Source organism: Monodon monoceros, unplaced genomic scaffold (assembly GCF_005190385.1).
Source record: "Monodon monoceros isolate NGI ecotype Baffin Bay Population unplaced genomic scaffold, NGI_Narwhal_1 Super_Scaffold_19, whole genome shotgun sequence".
Taxonomy (NCBI): domain Eukaryota; kingdom Metazoa; phylum Chordata; class Mammalia; order Artiodactyla; family Monodontidae; genus Monodon; species Monodon monoceros.
The window spans coordinates 8,845,317-8,868,849 of record NW_021703775.1 but is presented as its reverse complement, the minus strand read 5'-3'; the positions used below and the strand labels follow the sequence as shown (position 1 = coordinate 8,868,849).

The 23,533-nt window shown below is 44.0% G+C and overlaps 1 protein-coding gene across 2 annotated transcripts in view; it reads right to left on the bottom strand.

Annotated features, from left to right (window-relative positions):
* KANSL3 (KAT8 regulatory NSL complex subunit 3) overlaps positions 1-23,533 on the bottom strand; it is a 41,582-nt gene that overhangs the window by 12,780 nt on the left and 5,269 nt on the right. For both annotated transcript variants that reach the window (XR_003794942.1, XM_029232287.1), the window contains 11 exons: positions 14,118-14,208; positions 13,787-13,972; positions 7,151-7,282; positions 6,806-6,922; positions 6,479-6,580; positions 6,310-6,381; positions 5,048-5,122; positions 4,712-4,869; positions 2,220-2,283; positions 1,572-1,772; positions 1,208-1,364 (listed from right to left, as the gene is read on the bottom strand). Coding sequence is in view for 1 of the 2 variants with exons in the window: in XM_029232287.1 (XP_029088120.1) it covers positions 1,208-1,364; positions 1,572-1,772; positions 2,220-2,283; positions 4,712-4,869; positions 5,048-5,122; positions 6,310-6,381; positions 6,479-6,580; positions 6,806-6,922; positions 7,151-7,282; positions 13,787-13,972; positions 14,118-14,208 (1,355 nt within the window). In the remaining variant the exon portion in view is untranslated. The remainder of the gene's footprint in view (positions 1-1,207; positions 1,365-1,571; positions 1,773-2,219; positions 2,284-4,711; positions 4,870-5,047; positions 5,123-6,309; positions 6,382-6,478; positions 6,581-6,805; positions 6,923-7,150; positions 7,283-13,786; positions 13,973-14,117; positions 14,209-23,533) is intronic.

Genomic DNA, 23,533 nt, shown 5'->3' with positions numbered 1-23,533 from the left:
AAGAAGAGGGCGAGGCACGCAGTGAGGGCCCATAACCATGAGCTGTTCTCACTGCCCCACCTACGAGCTCTGCCGAAACCAGGCTGCTGTGCTGCGGCTCTCCTCCGTGATGCTCTGGGTCCCATTTCGAACCTGGTGCACCAGTCAGCCTTCCAGAACTCCTTACAGTCTCCACTAATTATTGGCAAACTGCTGGCTCTCTCTTCATCAAAAGCCCAAGAAGACAACGCCCACTTGGAACCTGGCTCTGGCCACCACTGAAGAGGATGCAGGTCATGCGTGGACCCTAGGGGCTTGGCCTCCTTTTTGTCTTCACCGACCCACTCACACTTCTGCTCCCTGTTAGCACCACCATACGGGCAACCTCGTAAGAGGCCTGGGTCTAAGTCCTGATCCTTTGGCTCCACTAAAAGAAACACAGGGGAAGAGAGCAGAGGGGCCTCCTGTCTCCTGCACGTCTCTCTACTTGACAGCCAGCTCTGGCTGCTGCCTCTGCCCAGGCACCTGAGACCCTCAGATGATACACGCTCCTGGATACATCACCAAACACCAATGCCCAAGAGACCTCGCCTCAGGGCTGCCCAACTGGATCAAAGTGGGCCAGGGGTAGAGCCACTGCTGCTCCCCTCCCCACCCACTGAACACGCCTTTTCCACAGCTTTTTACATTGTGCTGACTGTTCTCCAAACTCTAATTTCAACCACACAAATGTTTCCCAGCCTAATCGAAGACCTGTCTGCAGAGACTCCTGAAAAACTTCACTGGAAGTCCCAGTGTGGGAATCTTAAACTCTTCAAGGGCAAAACAAAGGGCGGGCACGACACCCGTGCAGCTGCCCTAGAATCTGATGAGCACGGCCAATCCTCTTGTCTGCGGGACCCGAAGAGCTCCCTGACTGCAGGAGAGGCTGGGCAGGGCCCGGAGTTGGTAAACAATTTGAGGCCGATATACGTGTAGTCAGCTCATAAAGCCTAACTTCCCCAAACACCAAGCCGAAGCTGTAATTAGTGGAACTATACAGTCACACTAATGTCACCTTCTGTGACATTTTACCCTTGAAAACAGCCCTCAGTATTTATTTCAACCTAATTTTGCCTGGACAGAAATGTCGGGAAAAAGCCGCAGATGCCAATACTTTGCAACTGCCACATGGCGTCAACTGCAGAAGACAGAATCCAAGAGAGGCCACCGGGCCAGGCAGCTATACCTTGAGCCTGTTTGTGGGTCAGCACAGCCTCTGTCCGCTGCACGTGTCTCTTCAGCAGCTGAGTGCTTCCGATCTGACTGGACTTCTGGGCAGAGGCCACTGTGGTCACCTTGGTCTTGGGACTGGAGGTGGGGCTGCTGGACACACTGGAGAGATCCTGAGTAGATTAAGAAGGACAAGGGCCAAGCCAATGTCGTCCAGATTGACTGTCAATCGTCAAGTCCCCCTGGAATTCCCTGGTCAGGAACTCCCCTCGTAGGAACTCACAGGCCCACCAAGGCCAACAGGCATCCCCAGGAAGCGAAGGAACCAACTCTTCAGTCCCCATTCCCCAGCAAAAGCACTCCCTCCCTTTCCGCATTACCTCCGAGCCTGAGGGTGAGGCAGGTAGCTTGGCAGCTGGTGACGCAGGTCGACTGCCCCGCTCAGAGACCTCAAAGGCCAGGTCTCTGCGGGCCACGTCCCGGGGCTTCTTCTTCTTCTCAGCATCTTGATCCCGAGGCTCAGAGCCCACGTGCCCCTCCGCGCGAGTGAGCACTCCAGTCAGGAAGTCCACAATCTCATCCTAGTGTAAAGAGGGGCCGAGGCCTCTGAGTCCTTGTCTGGAGAACAGGAACCACCCCGACAGTCCCGACTAAAATCGATTCACCTCAGCTTTGATGTCAGTGTGCCGGTCCCTCCTACCACACAAAGCCTGGCACAAACCCCAGCCTCAGCCAAGGACTAGCAGAAGCCTGCGCCCTGCACCCGTGAGGCAGTACTCTGGGGTGGTCACGATTTACCACTCCTCCAATGAACCCTTCCTCCCCTAATGCTCTGCTCATGTCTTAGATCATTACTCTCCTTTCCCCCTCTCTCTTTCCCCCTTTCCTTTGCTTATGATTTAGGCCCAACAGAGGGCACAGTGGATACCCATCCTCCTTAGTCAAGAGGCTGCTGCCAACAAGACCGAGCCTAAAAGGTTACAGAAAGGCAAGCCTAGCTGAGAAAACCACATAAAGCTACTGTGTACCTGAATACATCTGTCCACCATGCTCTGAGTCAACCCTTCCGATTTCTTCTTTGCTTTGCTTATTCTAAGAGACAAAAAAGAGGAAATGTTTACTTTCCAAACATTCCACAGCACCATTTCTCTTCTGTGTTGGTTATTCTCTAGACCCAAGAAGGAAGACTATGTTAGCCCTCAGGCAGGTCTGCAGCCTCTCTGAACCTCAGTTTCCACATCTGCAAAATGGGGAACCATAACACCTCACTCATGGAGTTAACAGGGATAACACAAAACAACATTTGTAAAGAAACAAAGAATACGTGGAAAGTACCCGGGATGGTATACTTCAGAAGTCCTATATCTACGGCTTCACAGGTATACTCTATCTGATTGCTAAGACCTCATCTCGAGGCACCCCAACACAGACCCAAACCCTAAGATTACTGGGTGCTACTGAAAAGATCACTGGGTGCTATTGAAATGAAATTAGCAGGAGGGAAGGCAAGGTGGCCACAGGTTAGTTCTAAAGGGATGACAGAAACTGACCGCAGCTGCTGCATTTCTCCTCTTTGAAAGCCAGCCTTAAACACCCTGGCTTCTGACTGGCGGTCTCAGCAGAGAGAGAAACAGGGCACCAAGTGACAGGATGAAGAACTACATTCTGAGCCTCCAAATTCTGAGACCCCGATTTACTGGTTGTAGGCCTCTGAACTTGGGTAACAATGCTCATTTTATGGATGAGGACAGAGTCCCAGAAGTTAAGTATTTTACCCAAGCTTCTTAGCAAGGGAGCCAAGACTAAATTGAGGTCTCCCAGTTCTCAGTCCAATGCTCTTGGCACCATACAAATATGTCTCATAAGCAGCCTCACAACGTAACTCTCACTAAGGGTTATTTCCATTTTTCCCGCTCCCTCACCACGACTCAACACACAGTCTATTCTCCTATAGATAAGAATGTCTGAATTAGCAAGAAAGATAATGTATGTACAAGCAAACATTGCCTCGAGCATCAAAGGGTTAGATTCTAGGTCCACAAGAAGCTGTCAAATGACAAAGGCCAGGAGGACTTCGCCAAAGCATCTCTGGGTAAGAAACTGACAAGAGAGGTGGGAATAGGTACTCGCTTTAAGCTCTCCAGTTAAAGCACACAAATGAAGTTAATATCTAAGACTGAGCATATAAAAAAGGAGACCAGTAAAGGATACAACCTCTTTTTTCAGTACATTTCATAAAAACATAACTAAAGGCCCTACAGGCAACCAGCCTTGTAAGAGAAGAATGGCCATCTCAATGACTAAAGATGCCCTCCTGAAATCCTCTCCAGGGCTTCCCTGGTGGCACAGTGGTTAAGAATCCACCTGCCAATGCAGGGGACATGGGTTTGAGCCCTGGTCCGGGAAGATTTCACATGCTGCGGAGCAACTAAGCCCGTGCGCCACAACTACTGAGCCTGCGTTCTACAGCCCACGAGCCACAACTACTGAGCCCGTGTGCCTAGAGCCCGTGCTCTGCAACAAGAGAAGCCACCAGAATGAGAAGCCCGCGCACCTCAACGAAGAGTAGCCCCTGCTCGCCACAACTAGAGAAAACCCACGTGCAGCAACAAAGACCCAACGCAGACAAAAAAAAAATAAATTAAAAAATAAATAAATTTAAAATCCTCTCCAAACTTTGGCTGTTTATACTCCAAAATATATAAAAGGATGCTTAACACAAATAAAATCTATGTTCCCATTCATCCTCAGTAAGGAACAAAGCGTGAAGAAATGCCTACCCAAGTGAAAGCACAATGGCCAAGACTATAATGACAACATCTTAAAAGTATTTTCTCCCCACAAGATGACTGCTAACTACAAAGAGAAAAATAGGAACTTTACCATAGAGAAACCTGGCAGATGCTTCCTTGATCAAAGTTAACATCACCAGTAATAAGACACATCAACACCATGTAGCCCCTGAGGGGTGCACTGAGGGCACATCAGCTCCATAGCATTCCTGCCAAAAATGTGCACCCTCAACCTAATAAGATAATGTCAAAAACCTAAATTGAGGGACCGTCTACAAAAGAGAAGTCTTCAAAAGTGTCGAGGTCATGAAAGACAAAGACAGACTAAGGAACAGTACCAAATTAAAGGAGACTGAGGAGACAGGCAACCAACAGCAATGTGTGATCTGGATTTGAGCCTGGACCAGAAAAGAACGTTAGTGAGATAACTGATGAAATGTGAGTCTGTAGATTAGATAACAGTATCATATCCATGTTAATTTCCTGACGTCGATAATTACACTTTGGTTATATAAGATGTTAACATTTGGGAAATCTGGGTGAACAGTACAGGGAATTTCTTGGTACTAATTTTGCAACTTTTTAGAAATCTGAATTAGTTAAAAAAATTTTTTTTAAAGTTTTTTAATGCCCTCTTTTCACTGAACCAGGTTAGCTATAATTACATCACCACCTGATAAGCATCTCTCCAACATGGCACTCTTGAAGCTCTGGGCGAACCTACCCACCTGAGATTATCATCAGCTCCCCCAACCACCACCAAGCTGTTCTCAGCCCGAATCTTCTCCCGGAAGTCCTCCATGGCTTCAGGGTGACACTGCAGGGAATTCTGACCAATGACAAAGAGGACTGGAGTCTTCATATCCAAGAGGGGATCATCCACATCCTAAAACAGATCCATGTTTACAGTCAGCCAGTGCATATTCACTGAGTACTGCCCCGGCAAGTATGCTCAAGAGAGTCAGCTGGGCAACTGCAGTCACTGAACAGCAGCTTGGGCGAGGCATGCACTCCCGTACTCTCACCTGCCAGTGACCCAGAAATCAGCCACACCCTGCGCTTACCCCTCTGGGGCCATCCACGGTAAGCAGAGGAAACCCAAGGCAGACAACTGCAGTGACGTATTCCATCACCGACACCTAGAAATAATGGCACGGTTTGTCTCAAGGTCAAATGACTTCACTGCAGCTACATCCTACCCAGAATCCTGGGGTGGTCCAGACCCACCAGCCAGTCCCACCTCCTCCCCCACTGTCACGACATAACCCCTAGGTGTACATAACTAGGTTAGGACATAACCCCTAGGTGCACCAGCCATAGTTGCAGCAGTAAGAGCAAAGAACACAAGATGTGCTGTTCTACCAGAAGCCACCACCTAGAGAACTGGGGCCCTCAGTGGACCCCAGAAGAGGGCTGAACCATAGGATGGGAAGTTTAATACTTCTTCCATCCTGGCAATTTGCGAGGCTAGAGTCCTCCCTTTTCCCTCTACTAATAGCAAATGCAATCAGGAGAACACAAATGTTGCTCTTTTCCCTTAAGTGAAGAAAATCTCTCCCTTTTGAACTTGATAGCTCCCAGACACCCCAAATTTCTTAGAGCAGTTGCTGACAGGGTACTGCCATCCTTGGGACCAGAGAGTACCGGGAGACAGCCTTCTTCCTTTCACGCTCCTAGATGTCACTTACGCTACATGAAGCAGCACAGACTTTGCTTACTTGATCCACTTGAGAATTGGGGCTTTGGACAGGTCGGAGGCATTTATACAAACTAATATACATGCAAGTGTATGTAAAATAATAAAGAAAAGGTTCTCTGATGCCTTGGAAAGGGAAAGAACACGAACACAACATGAAATTACAGAGCTATTAAAATTTTTGCTGGCTACAATTATTGTTTTGTTTTGTTTAGGTGGGAGAATAGTACTTATGTCTAGGGGGAGAAAGAAAAAAATTTTTTCAGAGATACATGCTGAAATATATATACATAAACACAATGATATGAATATTTGAGATTTTCTTCAAAATAACTGGAGGAGACTGAAAGTAGGCAGAGGTAAGATGAAAAAAGCTTGGCTATGAGCTGATCACTGGCAAAGCTGGGTGAGGGGCCCAAGGGGTTTATTATACTAGTCTATCCTCCCTTTCAATTTCTGCTTTTTTCCACAATAAAGTTAAAAAGTAAGGTTTGTAGGCAAAGCATCTAGCACAGTGCTCTGGAACACCACAAAGCGCTCAACAGTCACTATCATCGCGCTGGGCAGCAGCAGTAGCAGCAGCAGCAGTCTATCTCAGGACACCCTCCAAATAAGATGGGGATTACTTACGTGACAGGCCACCAAGGCTCCTGTATTCCAGCCAATCAAGATAATGGGCTTGTGCGGGAAATGGCTGTGAATCTTTGTGGGAAGAGAAAGAAGACAGTAAGACTGGAGGCCACAGATTGGTGCAGAATGTTGGGTGTGCCACAGTGAACTGAAATAGGGACGTTCTCACCTCCAGCACTTTGCTTCGCACTGCCCCAATCATGTGCTCCAGACACTGCAGAACTCCTACTCCACTACCATGGTTCAGCAGATGCGTGGCAACAGGGATGACCTAAAGGAAAGAGTGGCAGCCACGAGAGCAGAGCTAAGTTTCAAATCTCCTCTCAAGTCTGCTTAACCTACCTAAATCCCTTCAACCTCAGATAAGCACCATTGGCATTCTAGACAAAAAGAGACTTGGGGGACGCTCCACGTTTAAGTTCACCCGTTTTGACCCCCTCTTCCTTTCTGTCTGCTCGATCCTCCCCAGGAGGAGTTCCTCCTGCCCAGTACGTACCTTGCCTAAGCAAGACAGCTGGGACTGCCAGAAGCGGTGGCGGCGCGAGGTGGGGAACACGGAGCTGGAGGGCCCGGAGGAGGCAATGAGAATGAGAGGAGAGCCGGGGAGTTTGCTCTAAGGAGAAAGACCCCACCAGAGAGCCAGTGAGTGAGAGGTGCTCCTCCATGGAACCCCAATACCTTTCTTATCCCAACCAATGCTAATTTGCTCAGGAAACTACGTTAAGCACTGCACCCAGCCAGTTATTAACGAAAGCAGTTAAACAAGCCATTATCCTCTTGCCAAAGTTCTAAGACTGGATTCTAAAAACAATTTCATGGGCCACAGTTAAGTCCAACTTACTGGTTTGTTATGAGAGAGCACTCCCACAGCGGGGTCCCAGGGCCTCTTCAGTAGGAGGGACAAGGCCTCAGCTCCAGCAGCCCCGGTCTTCGTGTTGGACGACACGAGCATCCGGTCAATCAAGGTAGGGATCTAGAAGCAAGGGAGAGCAAAGATGCTTCCAGCATGAAGTAGGAGACCCCACCACCAGGATCAGGTGGGAGGACACAGCCCCACTATGAGCCGAGGAGATTTCAACTACACCTCTCAAACTTTCCTCACGAGAGAAAGTACAAATCAGTGCATGGCTGAAAAATATGCCTCCCATCACATTAAAGATAAGTGGATACAGTCCTCTGGAAACCAATCTGGTGACACGCATCAAGAGGCTTAAACTTATTCTTATCCCTTTCTTAACAACCTGTATCAGAAATACACACACACACACGGGGGGGGGGCTGGGGGGTAAGCAAAAGACAAATTCACTCTCAGTAATAGTCAAAAAGTGGACACAACATAAAGGCATATACAAGGAAGTGGTTAAGCAAATTACATAATTAGATATTATGGATTAATTTTAAATATTTAAAACAATTTGTAATAACATAGGGAAATAATTTGCTAAAACGTTAAAGGTAAAACAGAATATATAAAAATTATCTCTACTCAGAAAAAATGCTACAAGAAAATATGCCAAAAGGTTAATAATGAACTTTACGGAGTTATGAATTTTTTTCCTTTTCAGACATGTGTATTTTCTAAATTGCCTCAGTGAACACCAGTTGATTTTATAAATTAAAAACAAAACTCTGCACTTACTTCTAGAATACTGCCTTCAAACTGTGGTGTGTTAAAAAAAATATGTTATTGTGCCCCAAATAATATATCCTACTATACTGTGTATACAGTTGACCCCTGAACAACACGGGGTTGGGTGCCAAACCGCCATTCAGTCGAAAAGCTGTGTATAACTTTACAGTTGGCCCTACGTATCAGTGGTTCCACGTTACCCCATTACGATTTGCCAAAACTGTGGCCTCACAGATGTGTAAATATGGGTTCAGACATGCTGGTGCTTACACTGAGAAGGATTATCTGTGTGAATCCCACACTACCCACAAGGGGCCAAAATGACCTAGGGGAAAGGAAAGATTTTCAACTGCTAGAGGTAGTTTTCAGAAAAATAAACTTTCTGAGAAACTGGAGAATAAAAACTACTACAGTGATGCAGGCTGTAAAAGTGCAGTCCAGAGCTAACATCGTACTCAACAGTGAAAACCTGAAAGCTTTTCCTCTAAGATCAGGAACAAGACAAGGATGCCCACTCGCACCACTTTTATTCAGCATGGTATTGGAAGTCCAAGCTAGAACAATTAGGCAAGAAAAAGAAAGGAAAGGCATCCTTTCCGTTAGATTTAGAAAGAAGTAAAACTGACACTATTTGTAGATGACATCATATTATACAGAGCAAACCCTAGACTCAACCAAAAACAACCATTAGAATAAACAAATTCAGTGAAGTTGCAGGATACAAAATCAATATACAAAAATCTGCTGCATTTCTATACACTAATAGAGAAATTAAGAAAACTTTCTCGTTTACAACAGCATCAAAAAGAATAAAATACCTAGGATTAAATTTAACCAATTAAATTTAACCAAGGAGGTGAAAGACCTGTACACTGAATCTAAGACATTAATGAAAGAAACTAAGACACAAATAAATGGAAAGATATTCTGTGCTCACAGACTGGAAAAAGTAATATTGTTAAAATGTCCATACCACCCAAAGCAATCTACTGTACAAATTCAATGCAATCCCTATCAAAATTCCAGGGGCATTTTTCACAGAAATAGAACAAACAATCCTAAAATTTGTATGGAACCACAGAAGACCCTGAATAGCCAAAGCAATCTTGAGAACAAAGAACGAGGCTGGAGGCATCATGCTTCTTGATTTCAAACTATTTTACAAAGTTATAGTAATCAAAACAGCATGGCATCGGCATAAAAACAGAATCACAGACGAATGGAACAGAATAGAGAGCCTAGAAATAAACGCATGCATATATGGTCAATTAATTTACAACAAAGGAGCCAAGAACTTACAGTGGGGAAAGGACAGTCTCTTCAATAAATGGTGTTGGGAAAACTGAACAGCTACATGCAAAAGAATGAAACTGGACCACTGTATTACATCATACACAAAAATTAATTCAGAAAGGATTAAAGATTTGAATGAAGATCTGAAACCATAAAACTGCTAGAAGAAAACATAGGCAGTAAGCTCTTTGACATTAGTCTTGGCAATGATTTTTTGGATCTGACACCAAAAGTAAAGGCAGCAAAAGCAAAAATAAACAAGTGGGACTACAAACTAAACAGCTTCTGCATAGCAAAGGAAAACATCAACAAAATGAAAAAGCAACCTATTGAATGGGAGAAAATATTTGCAAATCATGTATCTGATAAGGGGTTAATATTCAAAACATATGAAGAACTCATGCAACTCAACATCAACAAAATAAACAATCTGGTTAAAAAATGGGCAGATCTGAATAGACATTTTTCCAAAGAAGATATACAGATGACCAACAGGTACACGAAAAGATGCTCAACATTATTAATCATAAGGGAAATACAAATCAAAACCAAAATGAGATATCATCTCACACCTGTTAGAATGGCTATTATCAAAAAGACAAGCATTAACAAATTTTGGCAAGGATGTGGAGAAAAGGGAACCCCTGTGCACATTGGTGAGAATGTAAATTGGTGCAGCTACTACAAAAATCAGTAAGGATGTTCCTCAAAAAATCAAAAATAGAACTATCATATGATCCAGCCCGTGTATTTATCTGAAGAAAACAACAATAACTCAAAAAGATATATACACCCCCATGTTCACTGCAGCATTAAGTACAATAGGCAAGATATGGAAACAACCTAAGTGTCCACTGATGGATGATGGATAAAGAAAATGTGGCATATGTATATATGCCACGTTTTCTACACACACACACACACACACACGAATATTATTCAGCCATAAAAAAGAAGGAAATCTTGCCATTTTCGAAAACATGGATGGACCCTGAGGGCACTGTGCTAAGTGAAGTTAAGTCAGACAGGGAAACATAAATACCGTATGATCTCACTTGTATGTGGAATCTAAAGAAAAACAAACAAAACAAAAAACCAAACTCATAGATACAAAGAACAGACTGGTGGTTGCCAGAGGGAGGGGGTGGAGGATAGTGAAATGGGTAAAAGGGATCAAAAAGTACAAAATAAATAAAGCCATGGAATGTAACGTACAGCATGGTGACTACAGTTAATAACACTGTATTCCAGATTTGAAAGTCGCTAAGAGAGTAGATCTTAAAAATTCTCATCATAAGAAAAAAAATATGTTTGTAACTATGTGTGGTGACATATGTTAACTAGACTTATTGTGGTGATCATCTAGCAATACATGCAAATATCAAATCATTATACTGTATACTTGAAACTAATATAATGCTATGTCAATTATACTTCAATTAAAATAAAAAATGCAAAGATAGGACAAGAAGATAAGCTGTTCCAGGCAATGATAAGCAAGGACAGTGATCCTAATTTTTAAAGAGCAAGACTAAAAAGGTTTCTGTACAAGAAATGAGGGGAGGGACTTCCCTGGTGGCGCAGTGCTTAAGAATCCGCCTGCCAATGCAGGGGACTCGGGATCGAGCCCTGGTCCAGGAAGATCCCATATACCGCGGAGCAACTAGGCCCGTGCACCACAACTACTGAAGCCCACACGCCTAGAGCCCGTGCTCCGCAACAAGAGAAGCCACTGCAATGAGAAGCCTGCGCACCGCAACGAAGAGTAGCTCCTGCTCGCTGCAACTAGAGAAAGCCTGCGCGCAGCAACGAAGACCCAACGCAGCCAAAAATAAATAAATAAATAAATTTTAAAAAACAAAAGAAATGAGGGGAATATAACCATGCGACTTTCTCAGTTTAATTCAGGAAACAAATGTTTACGCAACGCAACACTGCTGTTACAAGACACCAGCCTAGTGCTTACTGCAAAGGAATTTAATCTACAAGGGTTAATGAAGACAAGCACACAAACAACAAAAGAGGAGGGGCTGATAAGTGCCATAAAGAAAAATAAGCCTCACACTATGATTCAAACCATCTAGCAGAGAAGAGGGAAGCAAGCAGGCAATTTTCATCTGACGATGCAGCATGTGAAGTGAGATGCACTCTGAAGAATTCTAACAGAAGACGGGGGAAAGCCTTCTAATCAGAGACACCAGATATAAGCAAGAAAGAACAGGGCTTATTCTGGGCACAGATGGCCTGAAGTCGAGAATTTGAGCAAGGAAGTAGGAGGACGAGGACGTAAGGCTAGTAACAAAGGCTAGGGCCCAACTGCAAAGGATCTTCACCCTAAACTGGCCATTTCTCGTAACTTACTTTGTCACTGTGAGCCACTCAACACCTTGAGGTAGAGGATCTGACTGAATTAGACTTTAAAAGCTTTTATCTGGCAGTAATAAGAGTACAACTCTCAAATGACAAAGCCTTGAAACTCACTTTCTGTAAATAAAAATACTTAGAAATAATTAATCAATAACCAACTTCTCTGCTTGGAGCCAGGCAGACCAAGCATCCCTGGTCTCTCCAGCACCGCATCTCTCTCAGCAGACAATGAAGAGCCTAGGGTCTATACCTTCTCTGCTCCCCTTACAATAGGTCTGGTGGTGAAAGTAGCTGGGCAAGAGCACGATCCCATCCACCTGCATTTTCATCCAGCAGGAACATTAGAAGTTGTGGGAAACAACCTATTTGCTGTGAATCTGAGAGTCGTGGGAACATAAGAGCCTGAAGGGAGACGAACCACTGAAAGCAGAGCCTCAAGCGGACAGTGGCTCACAGTCTGGGACCCTGCTGGCTGTGTGTCCTCTGCCATTCCAGCTAACCTACACCATGACCTAGAAGCAGGGCCGGGCAGCATGCACTGTGCACACCTGTGGAGTCCCGCCAGTGGTCCATCATGCTCAATAAACCTGAACACCACTTACACCACTTCATTCACATGGGAGCATCCAGGCAGTGACTTCAGTGGGGGAGCAGGGCAAACTTCTTTACGAGGGAAATGACCTCCAAGGCATACTGGCCATGCAATGTAAGGCAGAGAAATGGGCTCTGGGCACTACTAATACTCATCCCTTAAGGGATATTCACCAATGCCGTACTCTTCCCATAGGTAGAATGCTGTGGAGAACATTTAAAATGCCTGAAATACTCACAAGCCACTGTTCTCGGCCAGGGGCCTGTCGTGGCTCCACACCCACCCTGTGCCCATGCCTGCCCCCTATTCACCTCCTGGGCCAGGGTCTCCACTGACGAGGGGCAGCACAGGGGGAATTTTGGGACTATCTTTTCTTTTGTCTCTTTCTCCACTAGAAAATAAGCTCCATCAGAGTAGACAGCATTTCTGTCTTGCTCATCCCAGTGCCTGGCACATTATAGGCACAAAATAGTTGAATGTATAAATTAATGTCAAATTTCCTACCATGCATTTCATTAACGCATCTGGTCCTGAGTTTTATTTCCACACTAAGCCAGTCTTCTTTTGCTTTCAAACAAACTCAGCAACCTTCAAGTAACAAACAGGCAGGAAACAATAAGTCTGGAAATTGGGGGAATATGGCTGGGGAAAGCTGTTGGCCAGGTAAATTATAGCAACAAAGCAGGCCAGCTTCCTGCAAAGGAGAAGAAAACCACTTAAAAAAAAAAGGTCAAGAACTGAAGTAATCCAAGTTGCCTGAGGCCATTCTGTATTGGAGCAAAACACTAAAAATGATGGTACCACTTATAAATCATTAACAGTTACTGTGGGTTTCCTATGTGCCAAACTTTGTGGCAAGCATTCTATCTCGATTAATGAATTTTCACAAAAATCCTAGATAGGTATTAGTATCAGCCATGTTTTTAGAGATGAGGAAATTGAGACACTAATCCAAGATTACGCAGCTAATCAGTAATCAAGATGAGATCAGCCAGGCAGTCTGCCCCCAGAACCTGTACTCCAATCACACCGAACACAGCCCAGTGCAGTAACTGCAACCAAAATAAAGTGCAATCATGAAGAAAAACAGTGTAACTTTGTGCAATACCGTCTAAGTAAGAAAGCAGGGAAAGTTAACGATACGCTTTATAAAGAGTGATTGAAGTGAAAGTGTTGCTACCGAAGGCTCATCATGATGAGGAGAGACCGAGGCATCGCATCACGGCGCTCCCTGCTCCGGAACACCTCCCCACGCGCACCCCCACACTCTCAGCACCACGGGTCTGCTTCCTGCCCCCCTCTCAACACCCCTCCCTGGTAAACCCCTCATCTTCTCTTTTCTCACCTCACCTCAGACCACAAGCTGCAGGGCTGCAGAGGCTAAACATGTTCTCTGGTTTTCAGGAGGGCTAGAGAGATTTACGCCTGGTGAAGACACGAAATGATACCATGTCTCCCATTTTTGGTAACAAACCTGTTAGCTTCAGTCATGCCCTCCAGGTTGACCAGGCAATGACCTCGCCCAACCCCACTTCCTGAACCCACAGCGGAGGCTGGCTACCCCAGGACAGGGCAGACGGCAATCACGGCCTCACCTTCCCTTTCAGTGTCTGCAAAGCATCCAGGTAGGCGGCCAGCATGGGCAGACTCAAGGTCTCCACCAGGGTGGTGTGCAGCCACTGGACCAGCTTGGTGTCCCAGCTCACACTCGCCAGAGCTTGCCGCACTCTCCTCGCACACTTGTCCACGGCAACACGGCGCAGCACTGGCTCGTTACAAGCCTGAGAGGTGTAAGTGGGGGGACAAAGTATGAGGGCCACCTCGTTAGCAACGTGGGGTGGGGGTGGGGGGGGCGGGGTGAGGTCAGCTAGCCCGTGAGGCCCGAACTATGGGGAGCCCACGGTGGGCAGGCTTCTAGAGTCTTACCCCTTCGTTGGCCAAGCGGGCAAGCCGATCAGACTGCAGGGCTTTGAGGATCTTGTTGAATAGCTTGTTCTGGGCCATTGTCCAGCCAGTCCTATAAGAGAAACTCTGAGGAATTAAAGTCAAACCCTGGGGATGCTCGCCATGCACGTACACTGTACAAAGAAGATTATGTCATGTATTTTGTTCCCACTATGAAACAGTATAACTCAAAGTAGCTTAGAACGAAGCTAAAGCACAACACCCAGATTCTGGCCAACCAATGCTGCCAATGAATCACCTCAACATATACTTGTATTAACATACACACCACAAGTCAAAACCAGTCACAAACAGTCTTTTTGGTGTGAGCAAAGGTAATTAATTACCTAGTGGCTAATATAATCCATTAGTAAACAGAAGCATGGCACCATTGCACAGACATATTTGAATTTCACAAGTTTAATATTTCACACAAAAAGGCAGACAGGACGAGAAAGCATTTTAATGTACTAAAACCTGAGACTAAGATAAGAGGCCTATTTAAATCAGCTTTAGGAACGAAAATATAACAAACGAAGTGGCTCTTCTCCCACTCCTTAAGAATCCACCCCTCACTAACCTTTCTCCCTTTTCCATTTTTTTCCCTGTATGTCACACAATTAACAAATTTACTTTTGAATGGTCTGTTCCATATAAGTTAACTCTGTATCATCCCTGCATATGACCCTGGAAGACACACTTTTACCTTGCTTATGGAAGGCTTTATGGTTCCTCCTCCAGCTCAGCTGTAAACTCCCTGCAGTTAGAAACCTGTCCTACTGCTCCTGTCCCCACCTAATGACACGGAGCACAGCAGTGTGGAGCTGACTAAAGCCCCCCTCCACCCCACTCCTGGCAATCTTAATTACTCTGATACTCCAACTCTGGCCAGTAATCTTCCTAAAGATACTAAGAGAAAGGTAACAGAATATACCCAATTGTTTACCAACTCTCCCTGCCATAAAAATAAACTGGTGCTTAAATCTCCTTTAAACAATTTTAGGTGGATGCCAGACCCAAAGGAGAACCTGGAACGAGATCAAGGTAGTGCTCCAAATCAGCAGGGAAAAAGTAAACAGGTCTGTGACAACTACCAGCCACCTGGAAAAAGAAAATCTGGATTCCTACACATCACTCTTTACACCAAAATAAATTGCAAGTGGAATAAAAAGTTAAATAAAAATAAAATGACCAAAGTACTAGGAAAAAACAGTAATTAAAAAAATCTAACTACCTATCTAATCTATATCTTAGAATGAGTAAAACTTTCTATGTATGACCTAAAACCTAGAAGCCATAAAAAGAAGAAACATAAATGTAACTACATAAAAATTTCAAATTTCTGTAAAGGAAAAAATTAAGTATCATAAATGAAGTCAAAACACAATGAAAAAATAACTACTGTTTCATTAAAATAGAAAAAGCCTCTAGAAAACTATTAAGAAAAAGACAAAACACTCAAAACAAAAACAATGGGCAAAGAACATGAAAAGGCAGTTCATGAAAAGGCAGTCAACCCCCTTGGGCCTTCCCTGGTGGTCCAGTGGTTAAGAATCTGCCTTCCAATGCAGGGGATATGGGTTCGATCCCTGGTCGGGGAAATAAGATCCCACATGCCATGGGGCAACTAAGCCTGTGCTCTAGAGCCTGCGCGCCACCAACGACAGAACCCGCACGCTGCAACTACTGAGCCCACACGCTCTAGAGCCTGTGTGCCACAACTAGAGAGAAGTCCACACACCACAACGAAGAGCCTGGTGCTGCAGCTAAGACCCGATGCCAAATAAATAAATAAATAAATATTAATAAATAAATGCAGGGACTTCCCTGGTGGTGCAGTGGTTAAGAATCCGCCTACCAATGCAGGGGACACGGGTTTGAGCCCTGGTCCGGGAAGATCCCATATGCTGCGGAGCAACTAGGCCCGTGCACCACAACTACTGAAGCCCGTGCACCTAGAGCCCGTGCTCCGCAACAAAGAAAAGCCACCGCAATGAGAAGCCCAAGCACCGCAACGAAGAGTAGTCCCCGCTCGCCACAACTAGAGAAAGCCCACGCGTAGCAGCGAAGACCCAATGCAGCCAAAAATAAAATAAATTAATTTTTTAAAAAATGTAGTCATAAGAAGTTCAGTAGTACACTGTTGTGCGGTGTAAGAAAATGGATCCCTGGAAACTTTGCTGATGGAAATATAAATTAGTACCACCTTTCGGAAAACCAATTTTGGAAAAAAATCAATCAAAAACCTAAATCAGATCGTGTCACTCGGCTCAAACCCTTCAATGGCCCCATTTCAATCAGCTGAAAGCCCAAGTCCTTGCAACGGGCTGTCTGGACCCCCCCTGCCTCTCCAACCTCATCCTCCATGACTGTCCCCAGCTTACTGTGCTTCCCCACATTGCCCCCTCCCTTTATCTCCCCCATGCACATCCTGCATGCTCTCACAGCAGACTGGGCCCTAACCGTCCATTCCCCTTACCTGAAACAATGGCTCCCTCTCCAATCTCCAGGTCCTTGTTCAAATGTCACCTACTGAGGCTTTCCCTGACTCACCTGTACTTAAAACTGCCGACACCTCACTCCCACCCTGGGATTCCCTATCCCCGCTTCCAGCCATACCACCACCTCACATTGTATCCATTTTATTTATTTGCTTGGTTTGTCCTCCTCTGCTAGAATGTAAAGGCCAAGATGGCCGAGATTGTTGTCCATTTTAAGTGCTACATCCCAGCACATAAAGCAGTGTCTGACACAGAGTAGGGACTTGAACATGTGCTGAGTAAAGAAACAGATGAATTGTAGGCATACTACGTTCTAAATCCTGTAAATAGTGGAGTACAAATTCAAACCCTCTCACTCCCTACCACAGAAGCGCCTGGGTCCTGAGCAGCAGAGGAACACGGATACACCATGTGGGCCAGCTGTAAATTGAGCCCTTCACTATACAGGGTGCCTGAACCGCAAGGAAGTTGCTTCAAACAACTTCAGCAATCTCCATTTCTCTTACTTTATAACAGACTAGCACCTTTCCCATCATAACCCACCAACCAGACACCCTCTTTTCTACAGGTCATCTAACAACATGGCCCAGTAAACATGCAGGTGGAAGGCAAATTACCCTTTGTTATGCACATTGCACAGTTATCCCACTATCCTTTCCTTCTGTAAAGTAAAATCTCCACCTACCACGTCTCCAGTTTGACAACTTACCACAGTTACACAGTCCAGGAGAATACTAGCTATGAGCCAGGATCTGGCTGTGTGCCCTCAGCCTCCTTGACTGTAAAAGAGATGGACTAGATGATCTTTACGGTTCCTTCGAACAGTAAAAAGCTCAGGTAGCTATGACTGCTGATGGGAGCAAGCTGAAGTCCAGGATCACAGAATTCTTCACGGGTACCCTCTACCTGTAGTAGCTTTGTTGCCAAAGCTCAATCCGCCTTAACCTCCAAAGCCTCTCATCCTTTTATAACCCCTTGTGGCATACTAGAAGCAGCCTTAGGTTTCTTGGAATTGTCCTTTTTCTTATTTTCCCATAGCTCTCTTGACTTAATTTCTGCTACTTCATTAGGATCTGGTCAGTTTTTGTTGTGCCTTGATATTCAGAGAGATTCTGGATTTGGGAGGTAGGGGAGTAGAAGCTTTTACTCCAAGTTGGGACTCAGGATACTTTGGGACCAGGAAGGTTTGTGGGAACCAGCATCTTCCAGCCCCCTGGTTCATAATCTCATTTTCCTTCACATTATTTAAATGTACGACACACTAACATGAGTAGCATGTCTCATATGTATAGTGATTCTTGGATGGGCTTGGGGATTTGGTGGTGGTGGGAGGAGACAGAGGATGTTCACAAGTGGTTATAAAAAGCTCTCTGGGGCTTCCCTGGTGGCGCAGTGGTTGAGAGTCCGCCTGCCGATGCAGGGGACACGGGTTTGTGCCCCGGTCCGGGAAGATCCCACATGCTGTGGAGCGGCTGGGCCCGTGAGCCATGGCCGCTGAGCCTGTGCGTCCGGAGCCTGTGCTCTGCAACGGGAGAGGCCACAACAGTGAGAGGCCCGTGTACCGTTAAAAAAAAAATTTAAAAAAAAAAGCTCTCTGGAGATACATGGATATTTCCATTTTAATAAACTTCTTTGCTTTTAATGGCTGGCTCTACCCTACTGGTTGGCATTTAGGTTGTGTCCCTTTTGTTGCTATTATAAACAGTCACAGTGACCATCCCTCCTCTCCCCAATACACTCAAACACACATCTATTCTATCCATATCTTTACATGGTTGTGCAAGTATCTCTGAAGGATAAATCTCTTGGAGTGGAAATGAAAGATGTGTTAAAATTTTTGAATTTCAGTTCTGTGAAAATAATATGTATAAAGAACCTGCGACATCTTGAAAGCAGTATTATACTGCAGCCTTACCCCCAGCAGCAATGCTCAGTGATAATCAAACAGGTTAAACAATGAATACAATTTCTTCATGTTCAACAATCTCTTGACCTTTCTCAAAGCCCATTGATCATGTTGTAAACCTTAATCCCAAGGACAGAGAATGAGGTATAATTTTTATTTATGAGGTACCGACAGTGTTTCCAAAATTATCCTGTTCTTTATTATACAACAGGATGTTTTCTCTATTTGTTTTTCTTACTCTATATTTATCCTGAAACCTGAAATGACAGGAGCAAGGAAAATGATGTGAACAAAATGGGAGGGGGACTACAAGCTATTTAGAAATTACTACCATACACCAATGTCAGCTGAAATTAAATTGAAAAACCACAATGTTGAGAATCTAAAATCCCCAGAAAAAGTTCTTAGGATTGTTGCTGGATATATAACAAAGTGATTCCAAGAACTGAAACATGTTCTCTATATTTTGCCAGTTTCGTGGGAGGCTGGAAAATTAAGTGGGCAGAAAAAAATGATCTAACCCAAGATTAAGAGCATGCAAAAGATATAATTAAGGAAAAATTTAAAAACAGGATACAGAATTTTAAATACAAGTCTAAACAGTCAAATAGCTGATGGGAACTGTGGTGAGTCAACACGCTCACCCCACCTAAACCTATTCAATTTTCATGAGTGCAAAAATGCCTTCTCTCCATTGCTTAGATGAGATCAGACACTAATGTTCTCCACGCTCCCACTGAACCCAAATGACATTCTGACTTCTGGCTCCTCTTATCCAAAGCAGCCAAAAAGTCACATCAGTCCCAGAACCTGATATTTTCAAAGGTAATTCTTTCTCTGATACTAATTCAATATTAAAATGTCTAAAGGATTTTTTTTTTAAACCAGAAGGCAAGCAGAGAGAGAGAAAGAACATCAGAGAGAAGAAAAAGGGTCACACTTACTTTTTCAGATTATAAAATTCTTTGCTTAAACACCAGGAGAAAGGAAGAGAGGAATGACAGGGACAGAGAGAGGCAGGGAGAGAGGAAGGGAGAGGGAGGGAAAATAACTCAAAGATCTTGAACTCAAAATTTCAAACATCCATTTGAGATTAACATATAGATACATACAATATTGAGAGACATAATTAGAGCAAATTTAGAAAAGAAGAATTTTTTTCAATTGAATTCAGAAGTTCTGATTTCTAAGATAAGACAACCTGCTTTAGGACACTAGATTCTTTTACTGAAATGTTGACAACATCCTAAAGTCCATTTGAGAGCAATGCCCCAAAGTATCATATGTCAGCAGTATTTTGTTAAATGTCTTTGAAAAGCTGTTCATCTAATTAAACTTGGCATTTGACAAACATCTGGGGGAAAAAGCCGGTCCAACTTCTTGGGGACAACATTACTACACCAGCAAATGTATAACATTTTCAAAGGTTCTCCAGGTCACACGATTTTGGCATGCAGACACAAGAACGCAATCTAGACCAGCGGTCGGCAAACTTCTTCTATAACGGACTGGATAGTAGATATTTTAGAGTTTGTGTGCCGTATGGTTTCCATCACAGCTATGCAACTCCGCAGCTATAGTGCAAAAGCAGCTACAGACAATACCTAAATGAGTGGGCATGACTGTGTTCCAATAAAACTGTATTTATGGACACTGAAATTTGAATTTCTTGTGTCTTTAAAATTTTTTTTCAACCACTTAAAAATGTAAAAACCATTCTTAGCTCATGGGCCATACAAAAATAAGCAATGGGCCGGATTTGGCACATAGGCCATAGTTTGCCAACCCCTGATCTAGACAATTAAATCAAGAAGAGAGGGATATTAAACTGTTTCATGAAATATCAGGCATTACTAGAGAAACTCAGAGTCAGTTCAGGCTGGGTGGGGGGGGGGCCTTCATTTTCTAAACATAGAAAGTTATCTGAAGGCAGCTGCTACTAAAATAATTCAAGAGGGTGAAATAGGGCACTAAAAAAGAAAATTAAGTTTCTGAATCCACTGATAAGAGAGGTCAGTAATCTCTCTGAGGAAAAACAGATTTCTAGGGAGCTGTCCTATATAGTCCATGAGTTCTAGATGTGGGAAACTGTAATTTTACATGATTTTATACAGGAAGAAAAGAAGCAGCAATTTAACAATCAAATCAAGGGAAAGAATGGCAACAAGATGATTACAATCAAGCAGAGAGAACTAACTGCAACCTCCAAACAGGCTACAGATCCAGAACTTGGGGACAAGGTCATAAAGTGGTGACCTCTGAAATTGAAGTCAGTAAGTACCATCAAATAATGAAATTAACTGTGTGTAAAAGTAACCTACCTGAAGAGATGGTTTGTAAGCCTGTTGCTAATGGGAGAAGGACGCCTCCAAAATCTCATCAGACACTAAAAGACAAATAATCTGAGATAAACTGAGCGCTAATTAATCATATCAATCTGTGGCAATGTCATAACACAGGGATGGAGGTCCACATGGAGAAAGACAAGCCAAAGATTAGAATCTGTCAGTGTTTCTCTGCAGGACTGGGCAGGTGGAGGTGTGCCCTGGCCTAACTCTGTGGGCCCGTCTTGCTTCGAGGAAAGATGGGTGCATCCAGCTACCTTGTTGAAGGAGGGCACCTCCTGTGCAGACTGTCCACTCGCCATCCACTGCGCGAACAGAATAGCTTCCCAGATTCTCCTACTGAGAATCAATGCTCTGGGCCAGGCCACCCCAGTGTCTCATCTGCCTTGCAGTTGTATCTCTCCTTATAAATTAAGAAACTGGTATTCATATGTATTATTAAGTCTCTGATGACTTTGGTAAACATGAAGAGTCCCCCAAAACCTTCTGATCATGACCATGGGCAAACTGATCGAAAAATTCATGCAATTCTCCCATGCAGTTTCTGAAACTGCAAACTGAGGACAAGGCAACCAACACCATAAAGGACACATAAGTGTGAGGCCACCTTGTTCAGCCGTAACTAACTGGTCTCTCTTTTTACTACCCTTAAAGAGAAGGAATAGTAGTTGAGAACACTGGGCTCCAGAGTCAGACTGCTCGCTTTAAACAAATCCTTGCTCCACTACTTCCTAAGGTTTCTCCAACTCCCTGAGCTCGGTTTCTTCATTTGTAAAACAGAGATGAAGAAGGGATATGCCTAGGAGAGTTGTGAGATTTAAAAGAGAGAATGCATATGAAGCGCTTGGCACAATGCCTGGCACCTAGAAAGCACTCGACAAATGGTAGTTCTTTTTTGTTACTACCATTGTCAGTATTTTTAGTATTATTAACTGTAGCAATGGTGATAAACTACTTTCCCGAATTCACTGACTCCGGTAATACTCTAGTAGCTGATCTTCATTCACAGCAGTTTTCCTCTTTATCTGAAGCTCTAGAGAGCATTTCCCCTTCTTAGGGCACAATGTTAATTCCAATTCAAGGCCCCGAACAACTTCTGCAAAAGCTCTTCAGTCAAGGTGCAGAACTGCTCCTCCTTCAACAGCTACTATCCTGGTCACATAAGCACACCAGCTCAGTCTCATTCCCTGCTTCCAGCCAAACTCATAAACCATGCCAATTAGCCTCAAACTTTCCTACCCTTCCTCCTATCAAATTACTTCTTTTTCTTCCATTATAAAGTAAGAGCTCTCCAACATTATGGCAAGTTTACCACTTACCAAACCCTGATATAGAGATCTTAACACTCCCTTAGTAGGTAAATACATACAGACAGAGCCATGAGGGAAATGCAAATTAAAACCACAATGAGATGTCACTTCATACCCACTAGAATGGTCATAATAAGAAAAAGACAGATTAAAAACAAGTGTTGCCAAAGATGTGGAGAAACGAACTCTCATACACCGCTGGTGGGAATGTAAAATGATGTAGCCCTTTTGGAGAACAATCTGAAAATTCCTCACAAGTTAGACACAGTGATCATATGATCCAGTAATTCCACTCCTAGGTATATATGCAAGAGAAATGAAAACGTATGTCCACACAAAAACAAGTATATGGGGACTCCCCTGGTGGGCCAGTGGTTAAGAATCCATCTGTCAATGCAGGGGACACGGGTTCGAGCCCTGGTCCAGGAAGATCCCACACGCTGCGGAGCAACTAAGCCCATGCACCACGACTACTGAGCCTGAGCTCTAGAGCCCTCAAGCCACAACTACTGAGCCCGCATGCCAAGACTACTGAAGCCCGTTTGCCTAGAGCCCGTGCTCCACAACAAGAGAAGCCAGCACAATGAGAAGCCCACACACCGCAACGAAGAGTAGCCCCCGCTCACCACAACTAGAGAAAGCCCGCGGCAGCAACGAAGACCCAACGCAGCCAAAAATAAATAAATAAATAAAAATAATTTTATTTTTTAAAAAACAAGTATATGAACATTCAAAGTGACATCATTCGTAATAGCCAAAAAGTGTTAGCAACCCAAATATCCATCAACAGATGAATGGATAAACAAAATGTGGTACATCCATACCATAGAATATCATTCAGCATTAAAAGGGAATGAAATATTGACACATGCATCAACATGGATGAATCTTGAAAACATTATGCTAAGTGAAAGAATCCAGTCACAAAAGACCATGTTCTGTATGAGTCCATCTATATAAAATGTTCGGAAAAGGCAAATTTAGAGACAGAAAGTAGACTGGTGGTTGCTAGGCGCTGGAGGGGTTGGGAGGAAATGGGAAGTGACTGCTAATGGGTATGGAGTTTCTTTTGGGGTTAAGGAAAATGTTCATCAAATTGACTGTGGGGATGAATATACTAAAAACCACTGATTGTACACATTAAATAGGTGAATTGTATGGTACGTAAATTTTATCTTCATAAAGTTTTATGTAATAAATAAAAGATAAATAAGTATCTACCAAATGAACAACAAATGACCTAAAGAGGAGTGCTGAGTCCCCACGGTGAGTAGGCTGTAAGAGAATAAAACTAGGCAGCAAACTCATCAAAGTGGGGTGAAGTGTTCCCCCAAAA